General features: G+C 47.3%; 1 protein-coding gene across 4 annotated transcripts in view; it reads right to left on the bottom strand.

The window, feature by feature from the left end:
• ATP9A (ATPase phospholipid transporting 9A (putative)) overlaps nt 1-23324 on the bottom strand; it is a 148650-nt gene that overhangs the window by 7589 nt on the left and 117737 nt on the right. For all 4 annotated transcript variants that reach the window (XM_049868746.1, XM_049868748.1, XM_049868749.1 and 1 more), the window contains exons 17-27: nt 22272-22355; nt 20704-20874; nt 17087-17185; nt 15361-15450; nt 15111-15255; nt 13487-13551; nt 9117-9272; nt 5645-5709; nt 4174-4282; nt 3514-3571; nt 611-814 (exon numbers count right to left, since the gene is read on the bottom strand). In XM_049868746.1, the coding sequence (XP_049724703.1) occupies nt 611-814; nt 3514-3571; nt 4174-4282; nt 5645-5709; nt 9117-9272; nt 13487-13551; nt 15111-15255; nt 15361-15450; nt 17087-17185; nt 20704-20874; nt 22272-22355 (1246 nt within the window). The remainder of the gene's footprint in view (nt 1-610; nt 815-3513; nt 3572-4173; nt 4283-5644; nt 5710-9116; nt 9273-13486; nt 13552-15110; nt 15256-15360; nt 15451-17086; nt 17186-20703; nt 20875-22271; nt 22356-23324) is intronic.

The raw sequence follows: 23324 nt of genomic DNA, 5'->3' as shown, positions 1-23324 counted from the left end.
GTGGCTGCAACAATGGGCTCAAACACAGCAACGATTGTGAGGATGGCACAGGGCCAGGCAGTGTTTTGTTCTGTTGTACGTGGGGTCGTTATGAGTTGCAACTGACTCAACGGCACCTAAGAACAACAACATGGGTCACAATGGTCCAATCCACAACTGATCACTGGGATGGTACACGAGCAAGCAGCGTTTCGTTTCATCGTGCAAGGGGTTGCCATGAGTTGGGGGCTGACTTTGATGGCAGCTAACAACAGCAACTGGACTATCATTTATTCTAAAGTAGGACCTGGATGCTCATTATCTCCAGGGTTCTACTGAGCCTAGCTCCGAGGTTCCTGGGAAACCCAACAGATACTTGCTGAATTAAACAGAACCCCCTTCTAAGCCAATTAGCTTTCTGTGTCTCTGTACTGAGATCATGCCCTACAGCCTCAATTCCAGGTGGCTGATTCACAACCGTCACTTGTCCCTCAGGGACGCCACTAAGGAAACTTGGGCAGCTCAGTGTAAAGGACCACTGGACAAGGAGTCCAGGACACACATGCTTGGGGCGCCATGTTCCCCCACAGGGGGGCCCTGGCCGACTGGCTTTACGTGGGCGGAGTCTTACCTATGAACTCGTGTAAGAAGACCAGGGAGGCGATGTAGCAGGCCAGGCTGAGCAGCTCGGCCACCGTCATGAGCCAGTGCCAGGTCTGGATAGTCAGTGCCACCATCAGTAGCTCCGTGAGGATCAGCGACGTGAAGGAGATGGCCACAATGTGCACAAACTCTGACTCGAACAGCAGCAGTGCCCCGTACATGATGGTGCTCCCTGGGAATGCCAGAGACAAGACCAGGTGGGCAGAGGTGGGCACACTGCACACGGCCCTCTGTTGGACGTGAATTCCATGCACACGCTGCCACCAAATGTTCACTTTGCTCACTTACATTTGACTTCTTTTTTTCACTTAGACACAAAAGGCCTCCCTTGTTAAAAGAGGCTAACAAGCGGTGCTTTGTAGGTGTTTCAAGGAGACACATCCCATTGTTGCTCTTCTGTTTTCCCCCCGACCTCCATTATGGGCTGAATTGTGACCCTCAAAAGGATCTGCTGAAGTCCTAACCCCTGTGCCTGGGAACATGACCCTGTTTGGAAATAGGATCTTTGAAGATGCTATCAGGGTAACATCAGGTCACACTAGAGTGGGGTGGGCCTTAACCCTGTCTGAGTGGGTCCTTGTAAAAGACAAGAAGAGACGCAGACAGGGAGGCAGAGGAAGGAAGGACACCAGGTAATGCTGCAGCTTCCAGCCAAGAAACACTTGGAGCTGCCAGAAGCTGGGAGAGAGGCACGCAGCAGTTTCTCTCTCAAAGCCCCAAGGACGCATCAACACGGCCAATCCACTGGTCTGGACTTTGAGCCCCCAGAGCTGTGAGACAATAAATTTGTTTTAAAGCCATCCACTTTGTGGTATTCTGTTACAGCAGCACTAGAGACTAAGACAACCTTGTGTGATAAATAATCTACGACTAAGGAGAAAGAGAAAGGGGGACAGGGAGAGAGGCAGAGAAAGTAGCTGGAGTTGATGGAACAGGAAACAATATTAAGTATACTGTTTAAAACTGTAAGGGTAACCCAGGTGAAATTAAAAGGATCATAGGCCTATACTGAGGAGAGGATGGAAAGGGGAGAGTGTAGATGATTTTCCACCTGACCTAGCAGGAACTGAATTGATAACGTCTCATGTTGGAGCCCTGGTGGCACAGCAGTTAAGAGCTCGGCAGCTAACCCAACGGGTCGGCAGTTCAAATCCACCAGCCACTCCTTGGAAACCCTATGTTGTACTCTGTCCTATACGGTCGCCATGAATCGGAATTGACTTGACAGCAATGGGTTTGGGTTTTTTTGCGGGGGGCGGGGGAGTGGTTTCATGTTGGTTAAAACACTGGCAACATGAGAATATGACTTAATAGAGGCAGCCAGGAAACTCTGGAAACAAAACTCTCAGCGTGACTGCCCCTTGGAAACAGGGTTGAGGATGGAGAAGGGCAGGATGGAGGACCACTGCTTGTTATTATAAACCTTCTGTAGGGTTTGCTTTTCCAACCAGGTCAATGAATTACACTTTGATATATCTCTTAAAAATACCTCCCTGCCCCCAATTTTTTTTTTAACAAGAATTTAACTCCCTGCCAACAACTTCGCTGGTATCTAAACCCTTTCACTGTACCTCCCATCAGTAAGAAACATTAAGACTAAGCCCCAAATATAAATACATTTCTGTGTAAATCATATATACACGTGCCTGTGCAGATACAGATAGATCTTAGGACCGCTGTAAAAATACATTATGTGCATTGTAAAACAGACACAGAAACGGAAATTCTAAAAAGAGTGAAGAAAAAATAAATATAAACAGAGGTTTTGGTATTTTGTTTTCCAATAGGTGGTCTTACAAGCCTCCTGCAGCCTATGGGACCCATACCTGGAGACTCTGAAATAAACATATGTTTCTCGTGGAGTCCCTGGGTGGCGCAAATTGTTAAGCCCTCAATTGCTAACTAAAAGGTTGGCAGTTCAAACCCACCCAGGGGCACTTCAGAAGAAAGGCCTGATGACCTACTTCCGAAAAGTCACAGCCTTGAAAACCCTATGGAACGCAGTGCTACTCTGACACACGTGGGGTGAACAATGACAAATATATATATGTATATGTGTGCGTATACATGTGTGTGTATAAATACACACACATAAACATATACGTGACCCATGGCCGTTAAGTCAACTGACTCACAGCAACCCATAGGCAGGGACAGATTAACCAGTAAGCACAGCGTAATTATGCTTCCTTGCTAATGTGTAGTGCATAATTTCACATGAGTTTCACCACATCTTTCCGTATGTATATATATCTCAAGAGCTCTGGTAGCACAGTGGTTAAAGTGCTCAGCTGCCAACATAAAGGTCAGCAGTTTGAACCCACCAGCCACTCAGTGGGAGACAGATGTGGCAGTCTGCTTCTGTAAAGACGTACACCTTCGGAAACACTATAGGGTGGTTCTCCTCTGTCCTACAGGGTTGCTATGAGTCAGAATCAACTTGAATGCAGTGGGTTTGGTTTGGTGGTGTGTGTGTGTGTATACACACATATATATATATACACACATGTATGTATGCATGTGTGTTTTTCAAAAACTACAACTTGACCTTACTCTGCATAAGAAAATCCCCAAAACGAACTACTCTGTGGAACATGGATTGAACCCCGCAGCAGTTTCCATAGGTGTTGGTTATATTTCTCTGACTTTACTATCTCATTAAACACACAGCACTCCCTCCCATATCGACTCTCCCTATGCTTAATGTTCAGTCTTCCAATGGGCCGAGCAGGATCTCCCCCGGGCACATAAGTCACTACCATTTTAGGATTCTGGTCCTTCTCCTTCCTGCTGTACAGACAGAAAGGGACCCCCTGGGGTCAGGTCAGCACCAGAGCGCAAGGAAGACAGGCAGCCTGGCCCCGGCCTTACCTTGGTAGATGCTAATCAACACCCATATTGAGAACGTCTTGTAGGACAGAGGCCGTCCCTAAGTGAGAGACAGAGAGAGTAGAGTAGGTTAGGGTTCGCTGTTCACCTGCTGCACCCCCTGCCTTCCAGGTACTCTTCTACTCACTAGATAAGGAAACCTGCCTGCTTTCATCAAAAAAGTGAAAAAAAATTTTTTAATTAAAAAAAAATTTTTAAAGTGGTTTATAAATATCTCAATACATTAGAAAGACTATGTTTTTTAAGAGCACTGATATTAGACCCCCTGAAGACAAAAAATGAAATTATACACACACACACACACACACACACACACGCCCCACAAGAACACTGCTAGGGGACATGAGCTGCAGCTGCAAAACGAGACTGTCAGGGGCTTTTTCTAAGCTGGCTGTTTATTTCATGGTTACCTGTCACTGTGCTGTTTACTGTGCTTTACATGCACACGGATTACTTCCTGAAGTAAAATGTATAAACTCCCACTCCTTCCCCCAAAAGGAAGAAACCCATTAAGTGTCAAGTGTGGTCAAATCAGATATGGAGGGTCTATGTGAAATAGATTAAAGAGAGAGAAGGAGGAAGGGAGAGAAGAAAGCTGGAACGGAGGGAGGAGGGAGGGGATGAAGGCAGGGCTCGGTGAACCTTGAGGAGGTCTTTGTAGAGCTCGGGATACAGCATTGCAACTTCGGACTTGACATCCTTGTCCAGGACCAGAGAAAATACGGGAAACATGGTGTAGATCGTGGAGTACCTAGGAGGGACAATCACCACAGGTCAGACCCAGCCAGTACCCAGCGTGGTACCCAAGACTCCAGAGCCCGATCTCCATTCGTTTGTTCACTCCCTCACTCATTCACCCATTCATTTAACAGTCCTTTAGTGAGTGTCTATTATGTGTCAGGGCCTATTTTAAGCACTGGAGATTCAAGGTGAAAAACAGACAAAAATTTCTGCCTTCAGGGAGCATCAATAAACAAATAAGGAAAATACATCGTGTTAGAGGTACATGCTCAGGAGGAAAAATAAAGGAAAAGAGGAAATAAGATGTGGGGAGTCGTGTGTGCAATTGCAGAGAGGCCGGCCGAGGAGGGCTCACTGAGGTGACATTTGAGTACACACCCAGTGAGGGGTGAGTCCTGCCAGTAACTGGAAGGCCCGGAGGTTTCTTTCCTATCTGAGGAACAGTGAGGAGGCCAGTGCACCTGGAGCTGAGGGGGCGGGGTTGAGAGGGGAGAATATGAGCGCGGGGTGGAGGGGCGTGAACATGGCTCAGGTATCCCGGCTGTACCCTGCAGGTCCTTTTACTCCTCCTGGATCTGCCAAGAGGACAGTCCATTTTCCCACTGAGAAGCGGGCAGAATTCCAGCACTCACTTTCAAAATAAACCAACAGGCCCAGCACAGTAAGGCGGAGAGTAAACTTATAAGACCCTTATGAGGCCAGCCTGCCTTTCTGCATTCTCTGCCTCTTCACCTCCAAGAGTGGCCCCTGTGGGCATCTCCATAGGGCACCTGGTAGCCAGACCCACCTACCTGGGTAACTCACAGACTGTGCACACTCTTTGAAAGGTCACAAGGAACACCATGAAATTCCAGGAGAGGAACAGGGTGGTTCTGGTGCCAGCGAGTATCTAGTGACACCTCTCCACGGGACCAGTGGCATGCAGGGTCAAACTCTACTGCCTGCATATCCCCCCAAGAGAAGGATGTGGCCCTCCTTAGACAGCCAACAACCGGAAGTTCTGCCGGGGTTGGCGACAGTAGGGAGGACTGTTTTCAGGTCCCCCTTTCATTATCCTCCTAAGGCCCCAATGAAAGTGCTAAGTCTGTGACCCTCTGCGTTTTTTGTCAATGAGCTGATACCCTCAAACTCTAGTGGGCAAAGGTTTATTATTACCAGGTACAAATGCAAAGTGCTTCCTCAATCTGGCAAAGGGCTTAACAGTTAAGAGTTTAATTCAAAGAGGGTCTAAATGGCATGGGTGGGCCTGCCTGGACCCAGGAATCCAAGGCCACTTGGGGACTGACAAGTCTCTACACAATGTTTCTTCTCTCTTCTGTGGCATAGTTAGGAGGTTTCATAAAAAATTAATCCCTTGCCTGGATTTCCTTACCCAATGATGAGGAACCCTTGATAGAGGGGAACGGACGCAAAGTAAAACACGGACGAGAAGACAGCCTATGCCGAAAAGAAAGGAAGATGTCACTGAAAATCATCACAAGTGGAAAAAAACAAATCATCGTATGTTCTGTACGACAAAAACTATACCTACCACTTACATAGCACTCTATATGGTTGCTATGAGCTGGACTCAGCTCAACAGTAATGGCTTTTACTGTATGTCTGGCACTGTCATACTTTATCTGCTCATTTAATTTTTGTAACGCATTGGGTAAATCTGCTGCAAAGGACCTCTTTAAATTGTTGAAGAACCCAGGAAGCCAAGCTCCAGAGCCCCCTCTCACTCAGCCCCTTCGTGAGCATTTATTAAACTCCATGTGCTGGACACGGAGACGCTTTGTATGTGATCTCAGTGGATCACAAGGTCAACCCAAGAGATCGAGTCTTAATGTCACCCACAGGTTACAGAAGGGTGAGCTGAGAGGCAAAGAGCACCGCTGGGACTCCAGCCCAGCTCCGTCCCTAGAGCCACACTCCCAACCACTTGGAACCACCACCTCCCCAGACGTGCATCCCGATAAGTAAGCCGGCATGTACGTGGTGCAAACTTGGAAAAATCTCCTCCAAGGTTTCTACACCAGCTACCTTGGAGGGTGGGGTTGCAGACAGCACATCACTTCTTTTATTACACAGTCTAGTGCTTTTAGAAAATTTTACAAAGCACGTTACGTGTTACTTTTGCAATTAGAAGCAATAAAGGTAGTTACAGACCCTTACTGAAATCCGTCTGCTTCCTGATTTGGAAAATGTTACCTACCGGCAGTGAAAAATAAGCTGGGGAGCTAAAATCAGGCTCGATGCTCTGGTTAGCCCTTCTCTGGAAGAAGAAGGGTGGTTTCCAAAGCTAATACTTATTAGTATGAAACCAAAGGGAGGCCAGCGACAACCACTGCCCAAAGGCTTTTTTAAAACCAAGCATGGAAAGGCTGGGCTGTCTTAGTGATTAGGAACAGCTTCTACCCAGAGAGGTCTCCTGCCACCTACTCTGGGGCAACAGAGGGGGCACGTGGCACTCAGGTGCCACAGAGAGCCACAGCCATGGTATACAGCACCCTGCCCCCCAACCCCAGTCACAATGTGAGGACCACAGCATCAGGAAAGTCACCTTTTAAATGACTCCTAACCCCAGGAAGGGCTGCCACATAGGAAGGATCATTTTGTTGCAAAAATGCCAAGAATCTGGTGTGTATTTTGCAGATCAACCTCAGGAGCCTCTTTCTCCAAGGAGGTCGTGCTGACCATGCAGCCTTGTCTGCAAAGTGTACCGGGGACAATGAAAACACTGTGTCTGTGTCTTCAACAACACAGCACCAAGGTGTAGCCCTAACTGGGGGTGGCGCGCAGCCGGCCACTTTCAACACAGCGGACAAGGATTAGAGCCAAGGAACAACCAACTCCTCATCCTGGAACTTCTAAAAAAATTCATGCTCATGGTAACACGTGGGCATGGTGGAAGTCAGCTCGCCCAACCGGGGATTATTAAAACATAGCATTACCCAGCTCCACCAATGAGTTAGCATAACTGAAGTACTGAAGTGGTCACATGAACAAACAGCTGCTTGGGTTTAGATCATCTTGATGAAAATCACTTGAAGGGCTCCTCCACTCCCAAATACCATAGATATTTAAAACATAAAACCACCCGCAAAAAGCATGGGGAGCCAGGAAGGTTGGATTCGTATGTGGCTCCAACTGGGCCACCTGCCTCACATTGAAAGGCCTTCCACATATGAGTAAACACCTCTCCTACAAATTACAACGTCACCTTCTGTTTACACTTGACCCTGTTTCGCTTTAATGATGGCAAGGATGCCTTTGGTTTGCCTGGTCCCTGGTGGCCATCAAACTCTGGCACGTTCATGATCTGATCTCCACAGAGCAGACTATGTGTGAGTGGGCAAGGCAGGTTTTGTCATCCCCATTTTACAGGTGGAAAGACTGAGGCCCAGAGGAGTAAAGCGACTTGCTCAGGGTCTCATCGCTACTTAGTGGTATGATCAAGAGGAGATGTGGATTCTACGATCTATCACACCTATGTTCTTGCCATGTAATGGCAAGTACTTTCACCTAAATGCCCAAGGTAGAAAACCTGTCAATAGCTTTTCGGTACCCTCAATGTCTTCTTCCCCTCTTTCTGGCCTTGGCCCTAGTACATAGTCAATGGCTCCAGCCTGATAACAGATTTTGAAGGAGTTGGCAAGAGGGAAGGTGGGAAAATACCTTATACTCTCTACAGTCTTTTGTGAAAAAGCAAGATGTTGGTCCCCAAGGGCACTAGCAGTCATGAGAACTAAGCTCAACTTCCAGGCGGGCTCTGCTGGTAGGGCAGGTGGCAGAACCGTGACACCAAGACAACCTCTGTGCCATCTCCTACACGGCCCAGATCTAAGAACTACCCTGCCCGTGGAGGTGGCCTTGGCCCCTCTGTATCATGGGCATTCAAGGAGGAGACCCTGAAGAAGAGTGCTGGCTTTGGGATCCACCTGCCTGCGTACAGCAAATCCCTATAGGACACTGGACACATTTCTCAACCATGCTGAGGCTCAGTCACCACATCTGTAAAACGGGAACAACAACAGTACATACTGGCTCAGGCTATCATGAGCATTCTACGAGACACTGCAGTGGGAACACTTAGCCTGATGCCCAGGGCATAGTAAATACTCAAGAAAAGTCAGTTCTTCTTTTCCGGTTGTTCTCTGCTGGCCTTAGCCTTGGCAAGTGGAAAAATCAGGGCCAGAGTATTCATTCAGCATTTAGTTCTGTGTCTTTCCCTCCGGCAAACCAGTGGACTCGCCCTAAATAGAACAATACATGTTCGACCTACCATGTGCTGGGTACTGGACGGACACCACTGCCAATGCTCGCATCCACTCCACAAGGCAAGGATGTTTAGCAGTACTTAATGGAGTAGCTTGGGGCACCAAGCAATTATGTGACTTGCCCAAGGTCTACCAGCTAGAAAGTGGCCAGGTGGGAACTTAAACCAGCTCGGTGGTGGCAACAGCTGCAAAGCATAGTCTAACTCCCAGGCTCTTTCCATAACTGCGTACCTATGTACCTCTGGGCAAAGGTGCCAGCCGCCCACCCACCTGCGTGGTGTAGCCATAGGCCCCTGTGCAAAAGTACAGGCTGTCCACCCACCTGCGTGATGCAGTCACGTGTACCTGTACAAAGACACCAGCTGCCCACCCACCTGCGTGATACAGTCACGTGTACCTGTACGAAGGTGCAGGCTGGCCACCCACCTGCATGATGCAGTCACATGTACCTGTACGAAGGTGCAGGCTGCCCACCCACCTGCGTGATGCAGTCACGTGTACCTGTATGAAGGTGCAGGCTGCCCACCCACCTGCGTGATGCAGTCACGTGTACCTGTACAAAGGTGCCGGCTGCCCACCCACCTGCATGGTGCTGATACAGAGGCTCCTGTGGATCACGAACTGGCTGAGGGCAGCTGACCGTTTGTAGCTGTTCCGGCCATGCACCATGAGTAACCGGCCAAGATGCTTAAACTGAGTGATGGAGAAATCGGCAGCCAGCGAAGCCTGTTTTCCTTCCTAAAATCCAATGAAATTGGGCACCGTTAGAAGCACAAGAGGTCAGGGTATTTTTTCTGATAAAAAAGCAAGACATTGTAAGGAGATCTTTGAAGAACTTTAATAAAGAGCTTCTTTCGTTTCAAGCTATATGAGGTCGGTGGTCCAACTTTAAATTTGATTTAAAAAGAGGAATTCACTTAAATAAAAAACATTCTGATCCACAGAAAGTTATAATTTAGAGGTCAAGGGGATCTAATACTGAACTGTGGGGGTTAGGCCCAACCCATAATCTGTTTCAGATGCAAAGAATCAAAGATGTTGTTGTCGTTCAGGTGCCATCGAGTCAGTTCTGACTCACAACAATCCTACGTACAACAGAACCAAACCCTGCCCAGTCTTACACTACCCTCACAATTGTTGTTATGCTTGAACCCATCGTTGCAGCCACTGTGTCAATTCATCTCATTGAGGGTCTTCCTCTCTTTCAGTGACCCTCTACTTTACCAAGCATGATGTCCTTCTCCAGGGACTGGTCCCTCCTGATAACATGTGCAAAGTACATGAGACAAAGTCTTGCCACCCTTGCTTCTAAGGAGCATCCTGGCTGCGCTTCTTCCAAGACAGGCAGTCCACAGTATATTCAACATTCTTCACCAACACCATAATTCAAAGGTATCAATTCTTCTTCGTTCTTCCTTATTCACTGTCCGACTTTCACATGCATATGAGGCAACTGAAAATGCCATGGCTTGGGTCAGGGGCCCCTTAATCCTTAAAGTGACATCCTTGCTTTTTAACACTTTAAAGAGGTCTTTAACCCTGGTGGTGTAGTGATTAACTGCTATGGCTGCTAACCAAAGGGTCAGCAGTTCAAATCCACCAGGCGCTCCTTGGAAATTCTATGGGGCAGTTCTGCTCTGTCCTATAGGGTCACTATGAGTCGGAATCGACTCAACGGCACTGGGTTTGGTTTTCTTTTTTTTGGTTTTGCAGTAGATTTGCCCAGTGCAATATGGAGTTTGATTTCTCGACTGCTGCTTCTGGGGCACTGATTGTAACTCCAAGTAAAATGAGATCCTAGACAACTTCAATATTTTCTCCATTTATCACTGTGATGGTTAAGGTTGTGTGTCGGCTTGGCTGGGCCATGATTCTCAGTGGTTTGGTAGTTATGATGAAGTCTGGTAGCTATGTAATGATGTAATCACCACCAAAATGAGATCTGATATAATGTAATCACCTCCATGATGAGATCTGTTATGAGTAGCCAAGCAGTTGAAATGGAGTTTCCTTGGGGGCGTGGCCTGCATCCAATATAGGTGGATTTTCTGACAGAATTCATTAGCTTTTGCTTGCTCTAGATCCTACAGCTGGCTCCTGTCCATCTGACCTCAGGTTCTTAGGACTTGGGCTAGCAGCTTATCTGCCGATCTAGGGATTCATCAGCCTCTGCAGCCTGTTAGCCAGAGGCCTGCTGTCTGACCTGCTGATCCTGGGTTTGCCAGCCCCTGCAGCTACATGAGTCAGGAGAAGCCTCCAGCCTAACCCACGGACTTGGGACTTTCCAGCCTCTACAACCACGTGAACCATTTCTTTGATATAAATCTCTCTATATATATGTTTACACACTTTACTGGTTTTGCTTCTCTAGAGAACCCAACCTAAGACACTCATGACATTGCTTATTGGTCCAGTTGTGAGGATTTTTGTCTTCTTTATGTTAAAGTGTAATCCATACAGAATGTTGCAGTCTTGATCTTCATCAGTAAGTGCTTCAAGTCCTCTTTACTTTCAGCAAGCAAGATTGTGTCATCTGCATAACACAGGTTGTTAATGAGTCTTCCTGCAATCCTAATGCCGCATTCTTCTTCATATAGTCCAGCTTCTCAGTTATCTCCTCAACATACAGACTGAATAAGCATAGCGGAAGGATACAACCTTGATGCACGCGATTCCTGATTTTAAGCCATGCAGTATCCCCTCATTCTGTTCTAACAACTGTCTCTTGGTCTATACACAGGTTCCTCATAAGCACAATTATGTGTTCTGGAATTCCCATTCTTCACAATGTTACCCGTAATTTGTTATGACCCACATAGTTGAATGCCTTTGAGTAGTCGATAAAACACATGTAAACATCTTTCTGGTATTCTCTGCTTTCAGCCAAGATCCATCTGACATCAGCAGTGATATCCCTCATTCCATGTCCTCTTCTGAATCCAGCTTGAATTTCTGGCAGTTCCCTGTCAACATACTGCTGCAACTCCTTTTAAATTTATTCAATGATAGATGTTTTATAACATTTAGTTCTCTTAAGAGTTAAACATAAGAAGGGGGAAACCTGTGGCAATTGTTAAATATTAAATGGGACACTCCTGAACATACAGCTTTCTACACTTGTGTGTGGGTAAAATTTATAGAAGTGGAATTAAATCATGGTGCAGCCATACAATGGAGTTTTCTGACCCTAAAAATTTCATGACAGACACCAATCCTGGGACAATTAGCCACCAAGGCCTCTTGATGTGACCTAATGGGAAGGGCACAAAATACCCAAGTTGTGCAAAATAAAACGCCCACCAAAAACAGACGCAGGGAAGTGTTCTGTGTTAACAAAGACTGAAGAGCTAGGAGGACACGACAATGAATGCAATTTGTGATCTTTGACTGAAATCTGAATATTAAAAAAGATAAATAAAAGCCATAAAGACGTTCTGAGGAGGACTGGGAAGTTCGACTATGAATAGTATATTTTTGTGCCAATGTTACATGGGGTGGGGAGGTGAAAATGGTGCTTTTTGCTTATGTAGAACGTAGTTGTTCCTAGGAAATCCACCCTAAGGTATTTAGGAGGGAAGTATTTATTATGCCTGCCATTCACTTTCCACTGATTCAGAAAAAGGAACCCTGGTGGCACAGTGGCTAAGAGCAACGGCTCCTAACCGAAAGGTCAGCAGTTTGAATCCATCAGGCGCTCCTTGGAAACCACATGGGGCAGTTCTACTCTGGCCTATGGTGTGGCTGTGAGTCAGCATCAACTCAACGGCAGTGGATTTGGATTTTGGATTGATTCAGAAAAAAATACATAAAGCTCCATGTGTGTTTGTATGTATAAAGAAAGAAGGAGGGAGGAAGGGAGAGAAAACGTGGCCAATTTTAACAACAGCTAAATCAAAACAGAGGACAGACGTGTACTCAACGTTCTAGTTCAACTTTTTGAAGGACTGATATTTTTGAAAATAAAAACTGTAGAAATTTAGAAACAGTGTAAGAAACAATGGATCTACATGTTCTAATGTGGAAAAAATACACAAGCTATAATAGATTTAAACGAGTTGCATAACAAAATACGCAGTATAATGTTTTGTATTTTAAATTACACATGAAAGTAATATATACACATCCGTAAGATTATGTACTTTTATATATATTTATAATATATATAACCCAGCCAAACATACATATATATAAAACATATATATACACACCCATAACTAGTAATATGTGCATAGAAAAAATTCTGGAAGAATAGCCAATGGTAATAAATTGGATGCAGCTCTCTAAAATAAAGAATGCACCTTATCCATTTCTAAGTGCTTAAAATTTTTTCCAATGAGCGCTTATTACTTTTATAAACCAAAAATCAAAGGAATCTGAATGTAATTTTTTAACAGACAGGGAAAAGTTTTCATTCTATACAGGAGCTTGTAGAGAAGTCTATCAAACTCAAGCGTGCTGCTTAAACCCTGAATTAAGGGAATCGATACGGATTTCAGTTAGAACATCTCATTTGAGGGTCATGTAACTCTGCAACTTCAAGTCACTGTCACCTAGCTGAAAACGAGAGAACCAGAAGGGGTGGAAAAGGAAAAAAGGCATAATATGGATTCGCCAAAATCATGAAGATACGCAACGACTTCGTAAATCTATGAAACGTTTAAAGTACATTCGCCGTACCCTAAGAATACAGAAAAATACTTTGTGGTTGTTGTTTAATTTAGGTTTTGGCAAGCGAAAAGTCGGTATTTATCTATCTATATGATTTACTGACATGGATCTCTGACTTCCAAGTAACACTTGGTTCCTTATGTTTCAGTATTTCTTATTTAGAATTTCTAGAAGTATTAGAGCTGTGTCTTTGAAGGAAAAAGAAAACAGGTAAAGAAGCTCCAGCAAGTGGAGCAGAGCAGCATGCGGGGTACCGCCATCCCACCTACCACGTTAGCACTCACCTTTCCTTCGACCCCCACGCCACAGTCGGATTCCTGAATCATACTGACATCGTTGCCTCCGTCACCTGCAGGTCACAGACCAGAGAGAAAAGACAGGAGATGGGGGAGAGGCAAGAAACACAACTCCCAAGTTTCATTCTTCCTTTAAGTAATAATACAATGCTTACTAACTGCCTTACCTGCACCGTCTCATTTAATCACTCCAACAACCCACGGGCTAATAGTACCTATTTTACAGGCAAAGGAAAGGCCTGGCAATTTGCTTCCATAAAGATTACAGCCAATAATGGTCTCACTGAGATTAGAAAGACCCTGGAGATCATGGTCCCCAGACCTTCTGTTAGCCCAAGACAGGAACCATTCCCGAAGCCAACTCTTCAGACAGGGGTTGGACTGGACTATAAGATAGAAAATGATACTGGTGAGGAGTGAGCTTCTTGGATCAAGTAGACACACGAGATTATGTGGGCAGCTCTTGTCTGGATGGGAGATGAGAGGGCACAGGGGTACAGAAGCTGGCTGAATGGACATGGAAATAGAGGGTGGAGAGAAGGAGTGTGCTGTCTCATTACAGCGAGAGCAACTAGGAGTATACAGCAAGGTGTATATAAATTTTCATATGAGAGACTGACTTGATTTGTAAACTTTCACTTAAAGCACAACAAAAATAAAAAAACAAAAAAAAAAGATTACAGCCAAGACAACTCTATGGAGCAGTTTTAATCTGTAACACATGGAGGCGCCATGGGTTGCAATCAATCTAAAGGCAACAGGTTTTTATTTTACAGGCAGAGGAGCCAAGAGATCCAGTAACTTGCTAAGGATCCCAGTGCACTGAGCCATGGAGGGGGTCTGCATCCACGGCCTCCGAGTGGCAGGGCAGTGTCACTGTCACCAGCAATGACTGGCATTGGCCCTTACTGAGCACCGTGGTCTACTGTGGTCACCCCTTTTGAAGTGTTTCCCTGTTAATCCTCAGAGGGACCACTGGAGGCCCCACTATGACTATCCCCATTCTACCAATGAAGAAACTGAGGCTCAGATGGGTGAAGGAAGTCACCAGGACACCCAGCAAGTAAATACCAACTGAAGAGTCTGAACCCAGACCCAACTCCCAAGTGCCTGATCATCACCCCTTCACGATGCTGCGTCCCCGCGTCACCAGCAAAGGAAGGACAAGCCACACGGGCAACCCACGCACCTACTCTTTCTCAAGGGGAAACACTGACAATAATAATGATGACGATAATAACGCCAAAGTCTGTGGGAAAAAAATCACAGTCTAAGTGGCCCAGGCAATTTAAAGAACACTCACAGAATGCAATTATCCTTATGGAAAATAACATAAGCGTACCAGCAGGTCAAGGCCAGCAGTAAGGGACCCAGCCCCCTCCCCCCTGCCTACCTACCACACAGGTGAACTTCCCAGCATCCCCATCTACCTACTGCACAGGTGAGCTTCCCAGGCCCACCACCTACCTACTGCATAGGTGAGCTTCCCAGCCACCCACCTGCCTATTGCACAGGTGAGCTTTCTAGCCACCTACCTATCTACTTCACAGGTGAGCTTCCCAGCCCCGCCACCTACCTACAGCACAGGTGAGCTTTCTAGCCCCCCACCTACCTACTGCACAGGTGAGCTTCCCGGTGCGTTCCTGGAGCAGGCGCACGATCTGGGCCTTCTGGGTGGGCGCACAGCGGCAGCAGACCACGGCTGGGCACTGGCAAGCCAGCTCCATGAACTCATACTCGTAGTACTTGAGGCAAACCTGGGGGCGGGGGGTAGGGCAGAGGGAGAAGCCATGTGTCAGGCCAGGTCAGCTCCCAGCACGTGGCTCCCGCAGGGACCCAGCCCTCAGGGGGCCAGCACCCACCTCTAGCGAGTCTCCCGAGATAACGAGGGCGCAGTCGTGCTTCCTGCGGAAGGCATTCAGCTCCAGGTGGGCCTCCCCGCGGTTGGTCACCTGGAACGGAAGAGAGAGGTGGAGAAGACCTTCATTCAGGAGAGGATGGAACAACAAACAACAGCTTCCTGGAGCTGGTGCAGACAAAGGCCACCCCAGACAAGGACCCCTGCCCCTCCACTGCCATCACACCCACAGACAAGTTCAATCCTGCCTGCTGTGGTTCAGTGGGAATCGGGGGAGCCTGCATGCCACCCATCACTTCCCACTTCCTCCTGGCCAGAAATCACAGCTGCAATCATGCAGGCACCACACCAGGCACTTGTCACGGATTTTCTTGTCTGTCTTCCCAAGAACTCTGTGTAGAGCCTAATAATGACAGCTCTGTTCTGCCCACAAGAGAACCACAGCGTGGTAAGATGAGTTCACCTGCCTGGAGAAGCACAGCCCTGCGGGGCAGCCACTCACAGCCAGACATCTATCAGGGGCTGGCCAACTTGACCCATAAAGGGCCAGAGTGAAAATATTCCAGGCTTTGCAGACCATTCAGTCTCCGTCCCAACAAGGCGACTCTGCTGTTGTCGTGTGAAAGCTGCCTTAGGTAGCAGTAAATGAATGGGCATGTCTGCGTCCCAAAGGACCTTGACTTACAAAAATAGGCAGTCGGCCCTAGGGCCGTAGTTTGCCAACCCCTGAATTCTAGATCATCTCTGCCTTGACACAAGACTGTATATTCCAAGAACTGCTGGATTTCCTGCAGCTTCCATGCATTGTGGGTGAAAGACAAGAGTTAAGGGAGATCCCCAAAACATCTTGAGCCCCTCCAGGTGCTTGTCTTCTTGGCTGTGATCTCAGTGGGACTGCCATATCTCAGACCAAAGGGGACCCAGGGTTCCTCCCTCCCTAATTCAGGAAAGCCAATTAGAGCCCTCAGTGGTTCAAGCCTCTGGAGCAGCTTCTAAAGCGCTCACTGTTTTGGTCAAGCGTTTACCATCAGAGCAGGGAATTTCTCATCTGCATATCCTACTTTCCTCATCCGAAAGGCTCCCAGATAGTTCTAAATGTTTCCCTTGGGGAGGGCAGACAGGCCGGTGTCTGGGGTCTCGGGTTTATTTCCTAGGGCAACGCCAGGAATCCTGCCCACAAATTCCTGTGTCTGAGCTTATCTGCATCTTTCAGGAGGACGGTTCGGAGCCCTCATCATCTTCTCACGAGCCCCCCTCAAAGGCTAAGAACACAGCATTAACACCAGGTTGTAACTAAAAACCAAATCGGCTGGCATTGAGTCAATTCCGACTCACGGCGACCCCATGTGTTCCAGAGCAGAACTGTGCTCCCCAGGGTTTACAACGGCTGTGATCTTTCAGAAGGAGGCCTCCAGGCCTTTCTTTTGAGGCGCCTCTGGGTGGATTCAAACTGCAAATCTTTCAATTAGGAGCTGAGCGCTTAGCCAGCTGCACCACCCAGGGACCCCACAGGTATTCCTGAACTACTCCCAGAAGGAACTCTTCAGCTTTCGCTTGGGCCTCTCAGTAATCCCACCCAGACCAAGGATGGTTTACGCTCCCCACAACCCTAGGTAGTTAGGATGCTTCCCCTCCCCTCCAGGGGCCCACTCCCTCGAGGTTCCGGTTCCGAGGTCACAAGGCAGCCCATGGCACCACGCCCCTCGCGGCCCCGACACAGAGTGCTGTACCAGCCGAAAGATGTGGATGTCTTGGTTTCTGGTCACCAGATGTGCATTCTTCGCTGTACACGTAGCTGTCTCCAGCTTGTCCCCCGTCAGCATCCAAACCTGAAATTACGGCATGAAAGAGGTCCTGTTTGTTAGTTTTTGAGGCCAGCCTGTCGACTGCGTCAGCTAAGTTTCCAAGAACATTGCATGGACTCACTATGTTCCGTTTACCTCCTCGAGAACCATGGTGTTCCCAGCACACCACAGGAAATGCCCTGCTTCAAGAGCTTCGGGACCCCGGGGTTCACCATGCCGGGGGCAGCCAAGGGTGGCAGGATGCTTCCAGAAAGGAGTATAGTGGGCACTTCAGGAGCCTCACGAAGCTCGGCCATCGAATGGTGTAATCCCCCTTCTGGGGATTTTTCTTAAAGCAATGAATAATCCCTAAGGAGGGGAAAGCTGTGTGCGTGAGGGGTAACTTTACTGTCTTTACAGGAAACACTGACGGGTCATATGATGGTCTTTCTATATGGTCAGATGCTCACAACAAGGTCTCACGGGGCTAAAACCACATAGGAAACACTGTCAATAAATGTGACCGATTCTTTGACACTTATATTGGAGAATTTCATAGGTCACTACTCTGGGCTCAGAGAAGGTCAGGGACTTGCCCCAGAGCCACACAGACCCAGAATCTGGGTCTTCCAGGTCCATGTGGAAGGCACTCCCTGCTCCGCTATTTTACCCATGAACCCATTTATTCTTCCTAGCAGGGAGGAGTCAGGCAGTAATAGGACAAAGGAGACCCTGACAGTGGTGGGAACACAGGAAAGAAAGTAACAAATAATGTTTCCTGCAGCCATCTAAATGCTGTCCACGTTCAGGTGCTTTTTATCTCCATGATTACTTTATGAAGCAGGAAGCTGAGGTACTGTGTGGTCATGTCATTTGCCAAGGGTCAGAGATGCTGTTAAGTGGAGAGTCAGCATTCAAACCCAGGCAGGGGGATACCCAGGATGAAGGCCGGGCACATTTGGGCGGCTGAGCCTCCCGGGCCATCTCCTCTGGGTGTGACCCTGGCTGAGTCTTCCCTCAACGCCCCGCCTGGCCTTAAAAAACAACATCCTTTTAAACATCCTAGTTTGGTAGTGATTTTCTGGGCTGGATGTAAGAGAACAAACCTTGGGAAAGAAGCCGGTGAGGAGCAAGCTCTAGAAAACCACAGAAAAAGAGCTCTCAGGGGCACCTCATAGTTCATATCCTGTGTTAGGAGGATACGAAGAGCCTACAGGTAAGTGCCCAGGTGCTTGCAGGTATGCCCAGGTAAGTGCCCAAGGCTCAAGTCCCAGTGCCAGCTCAGACACTTCCCAGTGTGTAAACCTGGGGGCGTGAAGCCAACTCTCTCAGCCTCAGTTGCTGCATCTGCAAAAGGGGCTGGAGAAGAAAGCTTCCAAGTTCTAACACCTCCTGAGCGAGTAAAGCATCATACCTAGACCCTCACTGCAAACTAACTTGCCCCCACACCACAGCTCACATCTACCACGAGGAGCCCAAGTCCACACGACAGGAATGCAACAGTTCAGTGTCTGTATACAAGAGTTTTGAGACAGAGAAAAATTCCAGGACAAAGCTAGAAGCAAAAAATGTTATCTCCACAACTCCAAGAGGGGAGGTCTTAGCAACTGCCAGAGCCAAATTTGAAACACCAAACGTGGCAGAAACGGGTCCTTGCTTCACCAGGCTGTTCTTACAAGAACGGGGTCCTTCTAATAATTTCTCTGTAAGGAACTAGGCCTGGGAGCCAAAGGTACATAAAAGAATCTGGTTCACAAGGAAACGTGCACACGCTTGTGACCCCCAGAGTTCACTGACTACTGCAGATTCAATCTACCCGGCAGAAATGGCCCTGCTAGGACAGGCAATTTTGCCAAATGCAGGCCCAAGGGTACAGCCAAGAGCTGGTTTTGGGTGGAGGCAGGTGGCAAATATGCATGTTTTTAGGAGCTCCCAGCCAGTGAGTTCTGAATGAACTTTTATTTAGAAATTGAGTCTGCCAACGTTATTTTTGCTGGGGTCCATTAAAATATAGCCTGTCCTTCAGCGCCCTCTACTGGCCTCTAATTAAACTACCGGATGTATGTAAAAAAAGATATATAACCAAAAAAACCAAACCCATTGCCATCAAGTCGATTCAATTCGATTCCAACTCATAGCGACCCTATAGGACAGAGTAAAACTGCCCCATAGAGTTTCCAAGGAGCACCTGGTGGATTCGAACTGCTGACCTTTTGGTCAGCAGCTGTAGCTCTTAACCACTATACCACCAGGGTTTCCGGATCTATATATACACTCATTAAATTCGTTACCATCGAGTGGACTCTGACTCACAGGGACCCTATAGGACAGAGGAGAACTGCCTCCTAGGGTTTCCAAGGAACAGCTGGTGGATTTGAACTGCTGACCTTTATAGCTACCAGCTGTAGCTCTTAACCACTGTACCACCTTACATATATAAATTGTTGTCGTTGAGAAGGAGCCCTGGTGGCACAGTGGTTAAGAGTTTGGCTTCTAACAAAAAAGTTGGCAGTTTGAATCCACCAGCCACTTCTTAGAAACCTTATGGGACAGTTTTACTCTGTCCTATAGGGTCACTGTGACTTGGAATCGACTCAATGGCAATGAGTTTGGTTTTGGGTTTTTTTTTGGAAAACCTACACCAATTCGACAGTGTCTACATACATGTACAGTTCAGTGACATGGATTACATTCTTCAAGTTATGCAACCATTCTCACCCTCCTTTTCTGAGTTGTTCCTCCCCCATTAACATAAACTCACTAAACTTAAGTTTCCTATCTAATCTTTTGAGTGGCTGTTAATTTGATCCCATATAGATAGGTCTTAAAAGAGCATAATGCTCAAGACAGAGATTTTCTACTAGTTAAGCTAAACTACTGTTTGGTTTTAAAGACTTTAGGAGGTATTTTTGGTTTAAGGTTTGTTTCCTCTACTGTCAAGAACTGGATGTTGCCTGACTACTGTTACTGAATATTTTAGTCAAAGATTCTATAGAGGGATCCTGATCAAAAGGGGTCAAATGTAGAACAGAATTTCAAATTCTCATAGACTCCAGGCTTTCTGGAACCATGGAGGCTGAAGGAACCCCTGAAACTAGTGCCCTGGATATATATTTTTTGGCCCCAACAGTAGAAAATACCAGATAGATGTGGCAGTTTATTGGTACAGGTAGTCACTCCGTTGGGTGGGCAGTCACTCACTCATTTGCGAACACCTATATAATGAACACCCCCCATATCTGGACATTGCTTGGTACTGAGGGAGAAGGCAGACACTGGCCTTGCTTTCATGAAGCTGAGAGTGGTGAGGGAGACAGTCAGCAAAAGCAAACAGATTTACAAGATGCCTACAGAAACGACCAGTACCGTAAAAACACACAGTGGGGAAGTAGCCTATTTTAGACAGGGTTGAAGGTCACTATCTACGTGTGCCCCACTCCTGGCCCCCTTTCTCACTTTGACTCTCTCTGCCCCTCGAAATTTTATACTTTGCTAAAGGGACATCTGGTGTAATTCTGAAAAGGCATCTCTGTGTGGCAGGCTGTTCTGGGAGGCTCACCTACCTTGATGCCGGCATTCCGCAGGGTCTCCAGCGTGGGCCTCACGTCCGCCTGCAGCTGGTCCTCCACGCCCGTCAGGCAGAGCAGCTCCATCTCCATCTCCAGGCTCTCGATCACGGTGGCCACCTTGAGGGAGCGGTCGTGCACACTCAGCTTGGCCTGGACGTAGCGGGCCTAGGACAGACCAATGCACACGGTCACTGCTTTGGGTGTAGAGAAAGGCAGACCAACGACACCAAGAGTGGATTGGGCTGCTCTTGATCCCATCATCCATGCTCACTCAGCCCCAATGCCCCACAAGGTGGGGCGACCCCAGCAGAAGGGCATTTCCTGAGCCCATCAACCTGGACTTGAGTTGGGCCAACCCGAGTTCCACTCTTTGCTCTACGCTGTGAGCCTTCCAGCAAGTTACTGAACTTCTCTGAGCCTCAATTTTTTTCATCCATGAAAAAAACAGTAACCTCATTGGGTTCTTGTGCAGCTTAGTACAACACAAGACCTCAAAAAACAGTGGGTTCTTCTACACGTAACACACACTTTGTCACCAAGAAGACTCTTGATCATCAAGTTTTCTAAAGACAAAGCCCCACTGCCAAAGGCCATTGACCCAACCCTTCTGTTTGTCCCCTCTTTATAATACTAGAAAGATTTGCAAGAAAAAGAAAATTTCTATATGCCAATTGAAAGCATATGCTTTTAAAAAAGAAAGGAAGGTAGAATTTATCAGTGGTAGGGCTCTTGTTAAATAAAACCTTACAAAGAGCCCAAACACAAAAAAAGAGATCCAAGTTGGGTCTGGTCAGAGCAGGTCAAGAGTCCCAGAAGCATGTCCTCCCAACCCTGTCCTCCTCTTCCTTTTATTCATTCACTCATGCATGTATTAGACTTTCTACCAGGCACAAGGGACACAGCAGTGAATAAAACAAGGAACCCCCGCCTCAAGGAACTCACAGTCTATGGGGTGAGATGACAATAAACAAGTAAAGCAATGGATTTATACTAGAACCCTTAGTCATGACAGGCAGTGGTCTAGTTTAACATTTTTTTACACCTGAAAGAAATTAAGGCTCTAGGATGGTGGTTAATTCACCCTCTAAACCTATTTTCCAGAATAAATACTATGTGCCAAAGACTAACCTGAACATTGGTGATACAAGAGAAAACTGGACTGATAAGGCTCCTGCCCTCAAAAAGATCTTATTCCACAGAGGAAATGGCTTAGAAGAATTTGGAAATATAAACAAGGTCATTATAGACTCTGATAAATGCAACCAAGAAGGTAAAGGGGGGTGATGGGGTGGAGAAGGGTGGCGTGGGACAACCTTGGACTGGTAGTCCTGGAAGACTTCTCAGAGGAAGTGGCATTTCAGCTGACCCCCACAGGAAGCTGGGGAGTAGGCCATGTAGCTGTACGGGGGAAGAGCATTCCAGACAAGGAGAACAGCGAGCACAGGTCCTGAGATAAAAGGAGCCTTGGGGTGCTCAAAGAACAGAAAGAAGGGTGGGGTGACATGTGGCCGGGGAGGCAGGCAAGGCTGCAAAGATAACACAAGGGTCACAGCACAACTTACTTCAAAGTCTTGATACTGCTCCTCAGCCAGAGACTTCTTCGCCACCACAAGCACCCGCAGCCCTTCTCGTGCCATGTTTCCACACTGCAAAGCAGACCACAGTCAGTGGGAGCCACACGGAGGCGTTTCCCCCAGGAGGGACTGGACCCTGTCACAGACATGCCTTTTCCAAGGGAAGAGTGAAAAAGGCCGTCCCCAAAAGCAGTCTTCCCTGGACGAAAACCCTCTAAAGGGGAGGTTGCAAAGTGGCTGCTCTGTGAGCCCAACGTGTCCAGAAACAGGCTTTCTTTGACCAGCACAGCATATGTTTCGATATTTAAGTCAACACTGCATTTCTGGCTTTGCTGGGGGCAAAAACAAACATCTGACAAGACCAGGTGCACTTTCCCAAATAACAATAATCAGTGACAGCCGAGAAGTGGCTGCTTCTCTGTGTTTCCAAGTAAAGAATATTCCAGTATGTCTAATGTGTGAAGCGTGATGGGGTCAGAAGAACACATCTGGGCCTGTTTCATTCATTCGTGTTACCTGGCTAAAAACCCACTACTCTAAAACAATTTTACTGAAAGTAACATGTGGACCACCCCCCTCCACCTCAGAGCTGAGGCACGAAACAAAAAGGACCTGATACACCTGGGAGTCCTTCCCGCCAAGACCCTGCTGATGTCCAATTCTCCACATTCGAGCTGTGGTAGACAGCTTCTCAGACGGCCCCCAATGATCCCTGCCGCTGGTATTCACACTTTGTTAATCCCTTCCCCCAGGCATGGGCTGGGCCTAATGACTTGTTTGTAACAGAGAAAATGGGGCAAAGTGAGGGAATGTCACTTCTAAGATTACAGAAAACTATGCCTACCGTCTTGCTTACCCTTTCCTGCTCCATCACTTAACTCACTCTGACGAAACCAGCTGCCATGTTGTGAGCTGCCCTATGGAGGGGCCCACATGTCAGGGAACTGAGGGCAGCCTCCAGCCAACACCAGTGAGGACTTGAGAGGCCCTTGGTCCAATGACCCAGGAGGAACTAACTCCTTCCAACCATGCGAGTGATCT

This window comes from Elephas maximus, chromosome 25 (genome assembly GCF_024166365.1).
Source record: "Elephas maximus indicus isolate mEleMax1 chromosome 25, mEleMax1 primary haplotype, whole genome shotgun sequence".
NCBI lineage: Eukaryota > Metazoa > Chordata > Mammalia > Proboscidea > Elephantidae > Elephas > Elephas maximus.
This window is presented reverse-complemented; position numbering and strand designations above follow the sequence as displayed.